This window comes from Vanellus vanellus (genome assembly GCF_965231255.1).
Source record: "Vanellus vanellus genome assembly, chromosome: 6".
In the NCBI taxonomy this organism is placed as follows: domain Eukaryota; kingdom Metazoa; phylum Chordata; class Aves; order Charadriiformes; family Charadriidae; genus Vanellus; species Vanellus vanellus.
In genome coordinates this window covers 29,366,980-29,384,076 of record NC_138911.1, presented here as the reverse complement: position 1 = coordinate 29,384,076, position 17,097 = coordinate 29,366,980, and the positions used below count along the sequence as shown (strand labels likewise).

General features: G+C 43.2%; 1 protein-coding gene across 1 annotated transcript in view; it reads right to left on the bottom strand.

Moving 5' to 3' along the window:
- Positions 1-16,606, bottom strand: part of RTF1 (RTF1 homolog, Paf1/RNA polymerase II complex component) — a 33,240-nt gene extending 16,634 nt beyond the window's left edge. Inside the window, exons 1-4 of the mRNA XM_082484757.1 lie at positions 16,474-16,606; positions 13,637-13,747; positions 3,205-3,352; positions 1,503-1,707 (exon numbers count right to left, since the gene is read on the bottom strand). Of these exons, the coding sequence (XP_082340883.1) occupies positions 1,503-1,707; positions 3,205-3,352; positions 13,637-13,747; positions 16,474-16,551 (542 nt within the window). The 5' untranslated portion in view covers positions 16,552-16,606. The remainder of the gene's footprint in view (positions 1-1,502; positions 1,708-3,204; positions 3,353-13,636; positions 13,748-16,473) is intronic.
- Positions 16,607-17,097: the final 491 nt, after the last annotated feature.

The following is a 17,097-nucleotide window of genomic DNA, read 5'->3' as shown; positions in this document are numbered from 1 at the left end:
TCACTGGAACTGTCCTGTGACTGAGATTCCAGTGCACCACAGGCTAGTCATTGCTTTAGTGAAGTGTGCATACGGACAAACACAAGAAAAAAGTATTACTTAACTTCCAATAACTGAAATTCAAAGTGCGTTACCCACATGTATATTACACAGTCCAGTTTCTTGTCTACATAATCCAGGTGTAAAGGACTGAAGAAGAATGAAGTGCCAGATGAGCTTGTTACCCTTTATGCCTTTAACATGAAGCATAACACACAGGACACAGGCATTATATCACATGCAATGTCTGCTGTAATCCCAATGAACTTACAGCACAACGTACATACGATGAACTAGGAGGCATTTTGAAAGAGTCAACTTACTATAAAATTAAGTAACTGCCCCTTCCACCACCCCTTTAGTTCTACCTGCCAACTCCTTTACATAGAACAGGACAAACTCGTTCAAGATTAAATCAGTAACTCAAGCTTAGACTGTTTAGCTTGTTTGTATCAAGTATTCTCCAGCATTCATTCTAAAAGACAGACATCCAGTTACCATGGAACAGTGAATGAAATAAAAAAAATATGGTGTCCTTCTAACTGATCTAAATCCAATCTTTCACTCATTCTGATCCCTTTGAGGAGAGCAGCAGACTAGAGATTGGAAGTAGTATTAAAACCACAGACAGACCAGGCAGTGCTCAAACTATGGCTTTGACAAATGGACAGTTTGACCATAGCTTGAATAAATCACGTCAACACAACAGATGTCAGTCCTCCCGAGAAATTTCTCAGCAAATGAGAAAAGAGAGAAGTCACTGAAAAGGAAAGAAACTGAGAAAACTTGTCCCACACGTGCCAAATCTTTTCTGTTAGACACACAGGAAGAAAAATACCTTTACTACAAGGAATCTGCCTGACAGGACAGTGTTACAGTAACAAACAAACAAAACCACAACACCTAAGATAGAAATCCACAAATGCTCCCTTGAAAATTACATACCCAACACCACTCCTCATTATTTCACTATCTCTTTCTTCTGTTAGGCCCCCAACCAGCTTCACACCCATACAGAGGCAACCCTAATACTGCTCTGTGCTTCATCATTGTTTTCTGAAAAATTTCAGAAGCTCATATGCACCTTGCACTTTGTTTGCCTTTTTCCACAGTATCAGTGCACAACAACTAATACAAAAAAAGACAGAAGAGAAAGCAGTCCTTCTGACTGCGTGGCATGTAGCATGCAAAGCAGTAACATAGCTACAATGGTAGCTGACAGAACCACGTGTATTCAACAGCTGAGAAACTTTCAGAAACTGACTTTTACAAGAACATGCAGAATTCCTGCTGTGTGCTTCTCAACTAGCTACAAGGACAGTTTAAGCAAAAAAATCTACAATGAAGCTTAATTAACTTTATAGTGCTGAATGCTTGGACCCCAAACACGAGAACACAGCCAGCACACTCTCCATACAGCCTGTATGAATTTGCTACCAATTTTTAACAGATAAAAAATTCACCTTCGCTTTAGCACTTCTCTCTTCTCTATCCGGTTAAACAGCTCCTGCTCCCTCTCCTTTTCTGTCATTTGTTCCAGTCGAGCTCGGTCTTCTTCATCTCCCATCAGATCTTCTCCATAGCCATCATGGAACTCCTCATCTTCAGATGAAGAATCTGAATCTGAGCTAGATGAGGAGCTGTTGCTTTCCGAGTCAGAGACTTCTCCTACAACAAAATACAAGGCAGAGAGATTCAACCGGGGCAAATCCCAACCACTTCACTGTAGTATGTTAGCAAAGGCTACCAAGAATAAGTTTTTATCTCCTCTTTCACTATACTAAAAGCATATATATGATGAAAACTAAACCCAGGAGGAAATACTTTATTACCGTAAGATATACATGCTAAGAAACAATAAAATAAGTGACATTACATTGAAAGACAAATTGGGTTATAAGTGAAAATTCTTAGTAGAAGAAGTAAGTTTTAGGAGACCTTTTCGTTAGTGTGTTAGGGTCTTAAGGTTAGATTTCTATGCCTATATGCTTATGTGCCTGAGAAGTTGCTTCTGCATCCATAACTTTGTAAATGTGTGTGTGCGCACCTCAAATGCCTCTATTAACCATCACCAATACTCATTACAGCAACACAAAGAACCCAACATTTGTAATTTGAAGACTGCAACACTATGAACTGCTAAATCACAAGATAAAGTTGAAACACACTATCTTCAGAACTGGCAAGACCATGATGCCAGCTGCGCTACTGTTACAAGCCCTCCCAGTTACACATGGGCTTAGGGAACAGCCGACTCCCCAACAATATTGAGTAACACGACTTTTAAACTTGATCCAAGTCCAAGTGCTTTGATTATCTCACCTAATCAACTACATTACACCAAATCGCAAAAGCAGACATTAGGATTCTTTCTTTCACTTTCATTCTGGTCTCAGTATTTCTGAAAACATCCAGCTTTGCAAACTTACACTGTGAAAACCCTTAATTTGTAAGCACCGATATATGCAGGGTCATCACTTCATGCTTTGGTCTGTCTCTGCCATGCTTAGTATACCTAAAACTGTAGGCTCCCTTGTGTTCTTTCTCAACTTCGTTTTTTTTTATTATCAACTGAAATCACAACTAACCACCTGCAAACCTTCATGGGCATGATGAAAACAGGAAAGAACACAGGAAGTTTGCCCAGCAGTGGAACAGATTCAATGTTCACGTAAAAAAATTCTGACAAAGTTACAGCAATAATTTTTCTCCTTCCATGTCTGTATAAATCTACAAGAACTCCAATTCAGAGCAAATGCATGCAAGATAAGCTCCTATTTGCATAACACAACACTATACATCTCTCCCTTTGTCATCACAAGAAGTTTGGGAATGGAAAATGTGTCAATGGGAATAAAAGAAAATGCTACCCACACTACAGATGGGACACGCTAGAAGGAAGAAAAGAATTTTCCAGGAGAAAGTCGAGTAATGAAATATGTCATACATTCTTCAGTTGAAATAGTATTTCGTGTTGCATTTGTACTTGAGTGCTTACTTCAAGCCATACAAAAATTTAAGAGTCATACAGACTGCTACTAAACACAAAGAAAACTCTTCAAAGACACCCTTTAACATCACCATTTAACATTACTCTTTGGTGTGCACAAAGGGATAACTTCATTTGGAATTACATTATAAGTAGATGCACATGTGTTATCTTACCCTCTTCAGGTGCTGAGCTCTCAGCTGAGCTGTCTTTATCTGAGCTGCCTGAAGAGGCAGCTTTGTTCGTCTGTTTCTTCATGGCTCCTTTTTTCTCTGCCTTACCCGCTTTTCCCTTTTTTTTGTTTTTAGAACCTCCAACAGTCCACTGCAAGAAAAGAACCAAGAAAGGGATCATGAGACACGAACACAGAATCATAGCATGGTTTAGGTTGGAAGGGACCTTAAAGATCCAGCCTCCCTGCCATGGGCAGGGACACCTCCCACTAGACCAGGTTGCTGGCCTTGAACAGCTCCAGGGATGGGGCATCCACAACTTCTACAGGCAACACTCTTCTCCCTCCCATAAAACACTGGAGTGAAAACGACTGAGAAACAGTCCAATACCTGACAGCAACAAATCAATCATACAAGGGCAGGGGGAAAGCCAACAGGAAACCTCAAATGAAAGCATTTTGTAAGGGTTTTTGGGTTCCAGGAGGTGGGGTGTTGTGTGGTTGGTTTTTTTTGTTTTTTAAATAATAATCAGTTATCAGTGCAAGCTAAAAATTGGTAGGACATTCCTTTTAAAAACAACTAAGACTTCAGTCTGCAATATCTTCCAGGAGAAAAGAGGTACTGAAAATATAATTTTAAACAAGCGTTCAACTGCACTTGTAAAGATTACCTTCGGTTTACTATTATTAAAAAGAAGCAACAGATGTGTTTCCAAAACTAGTTTGTTCAAGAGCAGATTTTAGATTTCATGAAGGCATACCAATTATACGTCTTTTCAAAATCTCATTTTTATCAAGAATACACAGCATCTGTATTTTTATGTGACAAACCAATACCACACTTGCTCATAGACAGTAGTGCCACCACCAGTATCTATGTACACAAATTGGAATCAAATCAGAATCACAGATGACAGGAAAATAAGAGAAAAAAGAAATCAAATGTGAAGTCAATTTTAATTTTTTTCTTAATATCATACCTTCAGTTAACTTAAACTGCACTTTCCAAGTACAGGACTTACACCACCACACACACACGGGTAACAACTTTAAATCCCAAACTCCTAGGAAAAGAACTAGTATTTACATTACAGTGTGATTTCTCATTAGAATTTTCACATTGTCCCAACTACCTGGGTAAAGCCAGAAGGGAACAGAACCAGTAAGGATTGCCTACGTATTATTTTAAGACTTTACAATATTTTGCACTACCTCTCCTAGAAATTCTCCAGGTACAAGATCTTCAGGGCTAAGACAGTTTCTTTCTAAATACATATCTATTTAGACTGTTATCCTCTTCATACCTGTATATTACTCTCATCTTTCATACACATCACCATCTGTTCAAACAAGCAGCCTATTAAAAAAAAAAAAAATCCTAATTCAAATGAGCAAATACTCTTTTGCATAACTGAGATCATGTGCTCAAAACTACTCTAACTGGAAAAAAAAAAAAAACAACAACTATCTTTGACCTCAGGTGCACACAAACTTCAGGCTTCTCACCCGTCCACCCCTTCCTGAAGCATGAATCAAGCCCGTCTCTGCAGGCAGTAATCATTCCATCAAATTTGATGACTTCTTCTACCTGATTAGGCACAGAGAACCCTGCTGTTCCAATACTCTAAATGAAACTCAATCAAGTAGTTTGAAGATACTACCTGATCTACTAACATCTTTACAATTTCCTAGGTTTTGATTACTCCTCACATCCAGCCTCCTACCTTCCATACTACCACCTGCTTCATCATCTCCTTTAAGCATCAGCTGTGTATTCAAAAGTATCTGTCAGAGGCCAGGCAGAAGTTTTCTTTTCCGAGGTAAGAGTACAGCTACCTAGCGACGAGCCTCCACTCGCAATCCATACCTTGTCCTCGCAATCCACAGGACAGGTGAGAAACTCCACATAAACCATCAGCCTGAGCTTGCACTCAAGGCTTTATTGCCTTCCACATTAAAGTTTTAATTGTTCAGTGTTACCGTAGTGCTGCCTAATAATATTCCTGGGTAACTATGCCCATGCAAATAAGTTAAGAACAAGCTTGTAGTCTGCCTGAATCTGCTCCAACCTCAATGTTAAGGAATCACCTCCTAGGTATAACAAAAAAGTGCATTTTTGCTATTTGTTCAAGACCTCACCTACTGTCAGCATACCAGTGAAAACACAACAGTGAGAAAGTGAAACTGAGCACTTAGCAGGGAGGAGCAGAGCCCTCTGAACCAGGGATGCGGAGATGTCTCCTTCCCAGAGCTCTGCCACTTCTTTTCAGTGTTCCAACACTGAATTATACCTTGTGTCAGCATGCTGTATAGCAAGAAAGCAGCACAGAGAAAGCCATATATCCATCAGCTATATCAAGACCTTGAGAGGTCATGCTGAGATGAAAGAAGCTAAGATCAGATAAACACAGCAGGACTCCAGTGGTTAATAAAATGTTTAATAGCTGTAGATACATGTATTACAGATCACCTTTCTCAGCCTTTGACTCATAAGCAGAATTGTGGAGAAACCTGGGTCCAGGAAGATGGAACTGAAGAGAAAGCTGTGCAACAACTTCTTGAAAAAAAAAAAAAAAAAGGTAATAAAAAAAATCTGCCCTAATCTGGGAAATTTTGCTTTGGTTTCCATTTCACCCTGGAGATTACATTTCATCTCACTTTTGTTTATGCAAGTGACCTCTACATCTTTTAAGTCACAATAACTGGTTGTCACCTCCCAGTTTCAGTGCTGCCACAAAGCCAAATTCTTCCTCATCCAACTCAGGTGCTTCAGGGGTTATTTAGATACCCCAGTCTCTCATGAATGCCTGGTCATTCCTGGTACCACTACAGGATAAGACAAGGGTTCGAGCAAGCCTCAAGGACAAATAAATCATCTAAACCAGGACGTAGTCAGTGTGAGACTCTTTTAGGCTCACAGATTGCTCTGCAGGTTCAAGGACCATCAGTTGTCATTTGGACACGGAACCACTCTGTATTGTTCAGAGAGAGATTAGCCAACAACGAGTTTCTTCTTACCGCAGAGATCAGTGGTGATGGGAAGAATACAATACAGGAAAGCCATGAGCTGCATGGCAACCTGGAGTCCAAACCAGAGCCTTGAGCCCCTTCCTCACGCTGTAGCCCACCAGCAGAGATCAGAAAGGCAACACCACATTCGCACATGACATCAAGTAAAAATGCACACCCAGTTATAGTCATAAGCATTTGTTTGTGCTGTTTCCCTTACCTCCATGCATCTCAAACAGCAAACAATAATCATATTTTCAAAACTCTGTCCTCTGTTGCAGCTTCCCCAGGTTCCCTCTTCCATGTTCCAGTCAGGCAGAGCCAGTCAACGCTTCTCACACACTTTCCATGACTGTAATGCTGCCTCTAAACAGCTCCTCTATTCACTGCTGCCTCCTCAGTCACCATCTGGAACCCTCCATGGTTCCAGACACAGCAAGTTAATAAACCCATGCAGAAGTGTGCTGCAACATTGCTTTCTGCTTATTATTTAGTACTATCAAACAACACAGATTTATGGTTCATTCACAGGAAGCAGCCAGAAGAGCATTTCAATTTTGCCTCTTGCTTCAAAGGTTCACGGTGCTAATCACTTGCATATTTCCCCCAAGAAGTCCAAGTTAAGCCACAGTACCCAGAATGGACTGCCAATAACAAAAAAAAAAAAAAAAGACATTAGAAATCAGCCAGATTAAGGAAGTCAGCTTCCACAAAAGCAACTACACAAAATGACTTAAGAAAATCATTTACAGCCCAGCAAATCTGGAACATATTTCCACTAGGGAGATGAAATGAGATCGAGGAGAGAAAAAAAAAAAAAGAAGAAAAAAAGTGAGCTCTGACAGCGCAGAATGCAGTAGAATTGTCTTACTCCTGCTGCTCAGACAGGTACTGTGTGAATAGTGAATAAATACATTACCCACTGAGATTTTATTTTGTAAATAGGTATTCTCCCTGCTTTTTTTGTTTTAAACATCAAACCGGACAGAGATGCACAACCAAGATTACCATCTGCCTCCGTTTCGTACAGGATGGGGTTGACTTTCTTGCTAGCAGGTGGTACAGTGCTATATTTTGGATTTAGGATGAGAATAGTGTTGGTAGCACTGATGCTTTTAGTTGTTGCCAAGCAGTAAAGGCTTTTTCTGCTCCTCGCACTGCCCCACCAATAAGTAGACTGGGAGAGCACAAACAGTTGGGAGGGGACACAGCCAAGACGGCTGACCCCAACTGACCAAAGAGATATTCCATGCTATGTGATGTCATGCTCAGTATATAAAGCTGGGGAAGGAGAGAAAAAGGGGGGGACACTCGGAGTTACAGTATTTGTTTTCCCAAATAACTGTTATACGTGATGAAGTCCTGCTTCCCTGGAGATGGCTGAACACCTGCCTGCTGATGGGAAGTAATGAATGAATTCCTTGTTTTGCTTTGCTTGCGTGCACAGCTTTTGCTTTACTTATTAAACTGTCTTTAACACAACCCATGAGTTTTTTCTCACTTTCACTTTTCCAATTCTCTCCCCCATCCCAATTGGAGGGAGTGAGCGAAGCGAGCAACTGTATGATCCTAGCTGCTGGCTGGGGTTTAACCATGACACCAGCTTGTCCTTGCCATACCCTTCCCTCCTGGAAGCGGCTTTTATAAGCAAAAGGAAAATTACAAGCCACAACATCAGAGCAAAACAGGTCCCTTACCAAGGTGTTCCTTTCCTAGGCCAGATAAATTTACATGCCATGAGAAAGTGACAGCTTAAGAGCATCAAGGTACATAATATTAGCCAAGTTTACAAACTTTCATCTATTTTCCATTCATACAGGGAAGACAAAAGGCAGTCCTCCAGGCAAGTCATCAAACTGCAGTTTCAGCCTGTCTGAAGACAACAGCAGGCAGCACAGATATGAAGATAAGGCAGCATTTACTGTCTTCAGGGTTTCTCAAAGCTGGCAGAACTCTGGAGACAGCACTCCAACAGCTACAAGAAGGAAAATGCTCTCTACCGCTACTGTTAAAACTAAATAGTAAATAAAAAGCTCTTGTTACTTTTCTTGCCAGGAACTGGCTGAAAGAAGGCTTTGTGGGCCAAAACATCACCAGATATATCCGATCCACCATTATTGTCTGAGTACTGCTCAAAGGAGCTCACAGAATGGTAACTATGGGTAAGGATGGAAAAAAAAGTCTACCTATAGTAGGTTCAAATTCCATTTAAGCTACAAGTTAACATTTGTTCTAGAGGTATTTTGAGGGGTCTGTGTGTTGAAAAATGGCAAGAACTGCTGACAACATTGAGATGGTAGATAGATACCAAATGCCCATGAAGAAGCACTCTCCATAACCAAAACAAACTTCAGGATGCTACTGGCTGTGAAAACTTGCAATGTTTTCTTTCGGAAGCCTGGGCCAAACAGCTGGAGACAGCAATAGCCATAAAACATTCGGTCAATGAGTGCCTCACATGGTTCTAGCATCACCAGCCAGCAAGCATCATCTGGACTAACAAAGGCTTAATGACTTCTCTAGATATTAGACACTGCCTTATGATTGGATTATTGTCAGCAAAACATGCTCACTGGGTACAAAGGAAAAGTTCATTCAGTGAAAAAAAAAAAAACAAAAAACAAAAAAACACATATTCAATCTCAGTACCTCCATGAGTCTATTTCTGAAGCAACCTGTTCCATTTCAGAGCTCCTGTAGACTCTCATACACATAAATCAAGTCTCCAGAAGTTATCTCCGTGCTAGTTTACAATTTAAAGAAGCTATTTGCAGACCAAATGTTATACCTATTTTGTCCACAGCTGGTTCACATTACTTCTTAGGGCATGCTAGCCTCCATAAAATTAGCCTACACTATTCAGATTTGCACTTGCACTTTGTTTGGGGTGGGGGAAATAACAGCAGCGCTCTTCCTCAAGGAAAGTTTTACTATTGCACCCATTAACAGCTGAAGGAAACTGTCTCCAAGAAAAGTCAAAGTTACAAAGCACATAGCCTATAAGGCTGTGTATAAGAAGATTAAAGCACAGGCCATTTCAAATTTCCTGAGCTTGAAAAAATGTATGGCAAAGGCCTCACAGGACTGAAGAACCCACTTATTCTTGAAGGTCTAATTAAGCAGTATTATAAAATAAAAGCGCACAGGAAAGGAAGACATTTAGCATTGTAATCTCTACAAATCCACAAGACACCCCCAAAACAGAAGGAACACACGCAGTTTTCTGCTAATCTGTGGTTTACTAGAGTGCTCTAACTTGAAGCGCAGTTAAGTAGATCCAAACTTTCAAGTCCTTTCCTCATAATGGCGGAATGATAGGCTGACTGTTACTTGAGACTGATTTTTTCACTGGCTGCATGACCACTGCTCACCCCTTCCTCTGTCCCATAGCTCTTGACAAGATCTTCAGCGATGTCATTTTCTACTGAATAAGCATATTACAAATAAAGGCATAAACAGATATTCCTTGCTAAACTCCAGACTGGTACCAATGTGGTGTGCTGACCCTGGCTGGGCGCCAGGTGCCCACTAAAGCTGCTCTATCACTCCCTTCTTCAGCCGGACGAGGGTCAGATAATATAATGAAAGGCTCGTAGGCTAAGATAAGAACAGGGAGATCACTCAGCAATTACCATCATGGGCAAAATAGACTCTACTTGGGAAAATTAATTTAATTTATTACCAATAAAATCAGAGTAGGGTAATGAGAAATAAAACCAAATCTTGAAACACATTCCTCCCACCCCTCCCTTCTTCCTGGGCTTAACTTTACTGCTGATTTTCCCTACCTCCTTCCCCTGAGTGGTGTAGGGGGACAGGGAATGGGGTTCCAGTCAGTTTGCCACACGTTGTTTCTGCCAGTCCTCCCTCCTCAGGTAGAGGGCTTCTCACACTCTTCCCCTGCTCCAGCGTGGTGTCCCTCCCACAGGAGACAGTCCTCCAGAAACTTCTCCAACATAAGTCCTTCCCCCAGGCTTCAGTTCTCCACTAACTGTCCCAATGTTGGTCCTGCATCCACCTGCTCCAGGGTGGGATTCTCAATGGGGTGGATATCTGCTCCACCATTAACCTCCACAGGCTGCAGAGGACAGCCTGCCACAACATGGTCTTCACCACAGGCTGCAGGGGAATCCCTGTTCCAGCACCTGGAGCATCTGCTCCCTATCCTTCTTCACTGACCATGGTGTCTGCAGAGTTGTTGCTCTCACATATTCTCACTCCTGTCTTCAGCTGTAGTTGCCCACTTGGGTTCCCCCCCTCCCTTCTTAACTATGTTATCACAGAGGCACTACCACCATCACTGACTGGCTCAGCCTTGGTCAGTGGCGGGTCCATCTTGGAGCCAGCTGGGATTGGCTCTATCAGACACAGGAGAAGCTTCTAGCAGCTTCTCACACAAGCCACCCCACTACCAAAACCTTGCCATGCAAGCCCAATACAACCAAGCATTCACGATGTAACTTTTCTTGTCCTGGAAGTAATCTTCTGCTCTCACACCAGAGCTGTTAAAAGGCACAACCAGACCCCTCACAACATTAGAATGAGCATAGGAGGATGCACAGACTTACACCAGCATTGCTAACAACAAACCTTTCAAGAGAAACAAACAGGAACTCCTACAGCATTGTGGCTTTCTGTCTAATTTACACTGATGTTGGTGAAGTTGTTGCAGAAGTCATCCAGGCTTCACCACACAACAGAAAGAATTCTCTTACTGTGACCAATGTTGCCAGGATAAAAGGAAGAGCAAGAACCCAAAGTTAACCTATTGCAACTGAGGAACAACATCCACACAACATCTTCAATAAGCAAGAAGGGCACCTTGGGAACGCATATACCTCTAGCACAGTAGCCCCAACAGTAACTTGGCTAACACCAAACTGCTTATGTGCAGCAGGCTAATAACAGTTTGGGATGACGAGCTCTTGAGTAGTCATGGCCACATGTTGCCCCACAGATAAAGGGACTGTCTGCTCCAACATGTACATCCGGCTTAGTATACCTCTTTGCAAAGGTGGTACTCCTTATTGCAAAGCCCTGCAGTCATTGCTATTTATCAGTTCTCTGAACAACAGTTCATAGTCAATTCAGTCATGCATGTTCTACAGATCCACCAGAAGATGGTTCACAGCATCACTCCTATTTCATTGGCTGTAACTCACCTTCAATCCCTTGGTTAGGTAATTTGATTCAGCCCACAGAGGTGCTTAAAGTGTTAGAGAACCCAGCATCTGCACCATGAACACCTGGTATGGCTAAGAGCTTTCACAGAAGCACATTCTCACAGAGACACACAAAATATAACATTAAAGAGCTACTGAAATCCCCTGGGCACCATTGTTTAGATGTGGCATGATTTGTACATGCTGTTATTATATAATTCCAAAAGGCACTTTCTTTCCCCTGTGCCCCACAAACTTTTGCCCCTTTAAAAAAATGCAGAATGCAGCATTAGCCCCTGGAGCAGAGATTTTTCTATACATGCAACATAGTGACAATCCTGGCACATTTAGCACTTGCCAGGAACCACAAAGGATGCACACACTACAAAACCTGCATGGAAGCAACTGGGCATGATTAAGCACATTTGCCCAGGGCAACGTTTTCCATGCTTTTGCCTCAAGGTCCTCATCTTGCAGCAAGTCCAGTAAGACAATGTCAACTTTTAGACCCCCTCTCCCAACCCCCAAGGTTGAGCAAACTTCAAACCAACCACAAAAACACTGATTAAAACCAAAGTTGTTCAGCAGGAGTAGTGTATTCAAGCCTAGGGATGCACACAACTGAATGACTGGCAGAAGCAGAACTGTCATAACCCAGCCTGTCTCACCCTGCTGTGACAAGCAGCAGTTAAGAATGCATAATTCAGGCACAGGAATAGAAGCAACTGTCCTAATTACCTCTTCTCTAAATCTTTTCCTCTTGCTGCATGGAGGTCAGAAAGAACAGAGTATCAATTAGAAATGATACACAGATTAGAAAGAGTATCAAATGCACATGGTGCCAGAGATACTACTGCATCTGGGAGGTCTGCAAATTCTTGAAGACACACCTTGTCATATTCTACATATAATGGAAAGGTAGAACTTACTTGCAGTTACATAAGCTAAAAAAAGGATTTGAATAATATTATTTATTCTGTCAGTTTTCAGAGATAAACACAGAAAACTTCCTACCGAAGTCTACTTCTCCAGACAAGCTCGTCCCCACACAGCTTAGAATAAGTCGTGTGCCAGCAGATCTGAACACACGCAGTAACAGACTGAGTGGTCACCCAATATCAAACCTAGTATCTAGTCCATTCATAATTTTCTCTCTCCTCATATCTTAAGCATATATTAGATACAGGAATCACTTTTTTTTTTTTTTTAAAGAAAAGATTGACTGAAACAGAGTTCCAAGAGTATTTATGCCTCAGAAAGAAAACTAAACCACACGTTCTTTACACTTATTGGAAGTGTGCTACACTACCAAATGCTTGATAGTTTTATCACTATTGGTGTTCAAGTTGTCACAATGAATAATCCTTCCTATAGTTCTAGAAAAAAAAAAAAAATCCTCCCCAAACAGATCCCTGTTAATTTTTTTAAGAATGAATTAAATAAAGGGCCACACTACAGGAAAGCTTGCAAAATATATTTGTAAGCCTTCAAGAAAGCGGTTTTATTCAAATACCAGTATGACCTGTTTGTCAGTTCCTCTGGTTTAATAAGTTGACTTCAATTTTCAGTTACAGATGAAAGCAGAGACTTTTAACCAGCTCTAGACTGTAGTACCAAGAAAAAATGATAAAACCAGATCTAGCAGATAAGCACCACTATACAAGGAATTGACAAAACCCTAGAACAAAGTAATTCTAACTTTCTTATCTCACTTTCCTCAAAAATGCGAATAAAAACAGCCTGTCGCATGTTCAAATGACCAGACAGTCTAGTTTACAGCAGACTTCTTGGCAAATCAAAGTAACTAAATAGAACAGTTTTATCACCTGTAATAACAAAACCTGCCTCACCCCTTTTCCTCTTTGAGGAAGGAAGCTCTCTTTTAAAGCTGAAAACGTCTCCCTTGAATTCAGAGTCCAGCTTTAGCAGCTTCACTGCTACTTCAACCACAAGCATTACACAGGAAAAGCACTAGTTTTAAGCAGGCAGATCACCAGACGATATGAACATGGCAGTCATCTTTTCTATAGACATTCAAACTATTCTGTATGGTTACAATTTAAAGCATACTAATTACAAGAAAAAAAAGTATTTCTGAGTACACATCCTCTGAGTTTAATGGGTGTCCATCAGTTCTACTGATGGCAAATCCCACCTTATGAAGTCAGCAAGCTAAATATAACATATGATATATACACTTTCACTGCTTAGGTACAATCAGCCAAATAACCCATAGTAAGTTAATGGATATCATGACAAACTCACCTCATCATCACTGTCTGACGTCTCAGAGTCTGAAGATGCTGTAGGTTTGCTCACAGGTGGCTCCTTTTCTTCAGAGTCACTGCGTTTCCGTTTGGCCAATGACAAGAGCTCCTGGTGTGAAAAACCACGCGTTTATTTAAAATGCTTTAATTGGTATTACCAATCCAGGACAGTGCATATGCACCTTCTCTGTGACATTTGAGCACATCCCCGTAAAATTATTATTCCTACTGACTAAGGAACAAAGTCTACTTATGTTTCATAAGCATACACACACACACAATTCTAATACAACTGGATGCTACAAAAGAATTTTGAGGATAACAAGCTATAAGAAGTAAATACCACTACCATTGCTTTCTTGGTATAAACGACCTAAGACAAATTACTTTCAGAGTCATGTTCAGGTCTGGTCTATTTGGATTAGGTATTACTTCAAAAAGACCCTAACTGCGTTGTGTAACATTAACCCCAAAAGCCAAATGCCCCTAGAAAGCAGCTCCTTCTTCCAACAAAAAAAGATGTTTGCAATTATACTCTTTAAAGGCAAATACTTCAGGCATCACCACAATGTCATGGCTGATAATATTTAGTCAGCTGTTCAATTCCTTTTCACTGTCCCTACATACCACAGAATGCACTTAAAGCTTTGGATAGACACATAGTAGGCATGAAGCTCAAAGTTTGTGAAACTAAGTAAAGCTGTTCTCCTCCAAAGGAAGCACTTTCAAAGGCAACACACACCACCACAAAGAACTAAATGGCTCTCAAATAATCTAATCATCTGTTGTTCATAGCTTGTTCAGATGACAGAAGCAGTAGTATAAAACAAACATTTCCGAAGCTGCATTGCTGTCTTTGTAGTCCATGACACATAGTTTATTCTTAAAAGCATTGCTCTGGGGCTGATGAACCTTAGCTGTGAGTAGAAAGAGTCACACCAACTTCCACAGTCTTGGGAAGTCACTACTAGATTGGTTTGCATTGGTTTCACAAATGGAAGATTATCTCCACAGCAAACAGATTACAATTTAGTACCTCAAATGAGAACATAAACACTGCAGAAACTTACGGCCTACTTACCAACACAGAAACCTTCCATTAGCAATGGCATTTTACAAACCCCTCTCTGAAGAAGGCATGCAACATCAACAGAGCACGTTTGTGCAATTAACAGTTCTCTTCAGGAACCTCCTGATGTTTTCTACAATCTTTTCGAGAATTTCTCTCTCACAACCATCTCTAAGTAGTCCTTCAACCCAGATTACCTCCCTCGGTATCTTAGCATATTTACCACTACTTTTATTCCAAGCAATTTTCCTTCTTTCTTTCCACCCTTGTTCTGTTTTCCGAGATGCTATATTAGAAAGGCTCCTACTCCTTTGATTCACCAAGCCTAGATTGCCAAGAAAAGCTGTCAAACATTTAACCTACAGAGGGACCCCACTTGCTATACTCTCATCCTTAAATCACACCACAACAACATTGCTTCCCTGCTACCTAATCTTCATCCTTGCACATACATATCCCTGCTGTTAGCATTGCTACAAACAGCTCAGTGGAGGAGGAAACACCTACTACTCAGGTAGAGCTGCAGATGCATGCTACCAGTGAATGATGGAACACCTACTACCATCACTCCGATTGCCTGATCTATGCTAGAGCTACTCCAACTACTTCTATTTTCAAGCTCTGAAGAAACTACCAAACTAATGTACTAGTGGTGAGGTGTTGGCAGCCCTAAAGGCTCTAGAGGCATGCAAGATCGACAACATCAGGGCATACTCTGTTCCAGTATATTTGTCTAACAGAGCCTCCAATTTGATTTTTCTGAAGCTCCAAGCTGCAAAGCTATTCTTAAGTGTTTGGGAAAGCTTTTTGTTGCAACATAGCAACAGCTTCTATATTAAAAACCCCGAAGGTCCAGCACATAAATTACATCAGACATGTAGGCTTCAGCATACTTAACCAGCCAAACTTCTCCCCAGAACACGCACCGCCATATAAGCTGTAACACTTCACTTACAATGTCTTTATTTACCACTTGAATCACATCATCAACACCTGCTAAACCAAAAAAAGATAAGTCTTTGAAAGCAGCCCCCTCCGAAGAGAAAGACGCCCCCTTTACAGGCCTGACACGGTTAAACCGGCGCCAGACATGGCACTTCCAATCCCAGGAGATGCCCTGGTGACAAATAAATACTTCCCCCTCGTGAAACCTACGGGCTCCTAACTCGAAGCAGTTTCCCCATCAACGGAGCTCCCCCAGCTCGGTCGCTAAGATTGAGGAGGGAGCACTCCACACGCATTAACAACCCCCCCACCCCCCCGGGAGCCCGCCTGCCCCGAGGGGCTCACCGGGCCGGCGGGAGGCAGGGACCTTACACGCTGCTCTCCCGAAACAGCTCTCCCGGCGTGCCAAAGCAGCACAGAAAAGTTGCCCAACCCTTTGGGCCTCTTCCCCAGCTACCCGGAGGGGGCGACGACGGCCGGGCAGCCGGGCCCGGCCCCGCTCCCCCCCCCTTTCCTCAGGGCCAAACCGCCCTGCAGCATCACCCCATCGAGCGCCGCCCTTTAGCAAGCACCGGGACCGCTGCAAAGAACCCCCGAAACCCGCCAAGGCGAGCCCGCCTGCCAGGGGCAGGCCAGGGAACGGCCGGAGGGGAGCGGGCTCTCTCCAGGGAGGCCGCGGGGGCCCCCATCGGGCTAGAGGAGAGCGACGGCGGCGCGCAAACCCCCGGGGCGGGAACGAGGGTGGAAGGCGGCGCCCAACCCTGCGCGGGCTGGAGATCTCAGGCCCCGCGTCCCGGCCGGGCCGGGCCTCCCCCGCGCACCTGATCTAGGTTCTCCTCGCTACCGCTATCCTCAGTATCGGAGTCGATAAGGACGCGGCCTTTCCGCTTCTTCACCATGGCGGAGCCGGCTTATTTTTCCTCCTCCTCCTCCTCCTCTTCCTCCTCTTCCTCCACCTTTCCCCCCACCCCCCCCTTCACCGCCCCGGCGCCGACGGCGGCGGCGCGGCGCTCACAGCGGCCCGGCCTGCCCCGCGCCGCCCGCCCGACCGGGACACAAAGGGCACCGCGCATGCGCACCCCGCGGGGCGGGAAGGGGGGCGGGGCCGTGCGGGGCCGTTCGCCGCCGCTGTCGTCTCCTCCTCCTCCTCCTCCTCCTCCTCCTCCTCCTCCTCCTCCTCCTCCTCCTCCTCCTCGCCCCGCTCCCCTCCCCTCCCCTCCCCTCGCGGCCGCCGGCCCCGCGCTGAGGACGGTTTACTGGTCCCCGCCGGCATTTATTCGCGCTAACCCGCTTACATGTTCCTCACAAACAGGCGTCTCCCCCCTAACCCCCCCCCCCCGCCCAGTTTCTCTTTATATTTGCGAATAAACAGCTCGACGCCGTGCAGCGGCCTCTCCTCCTCCCCTCGCAGCGTGGAAGGAAGATTGATTTTTTTCCCCCACCGC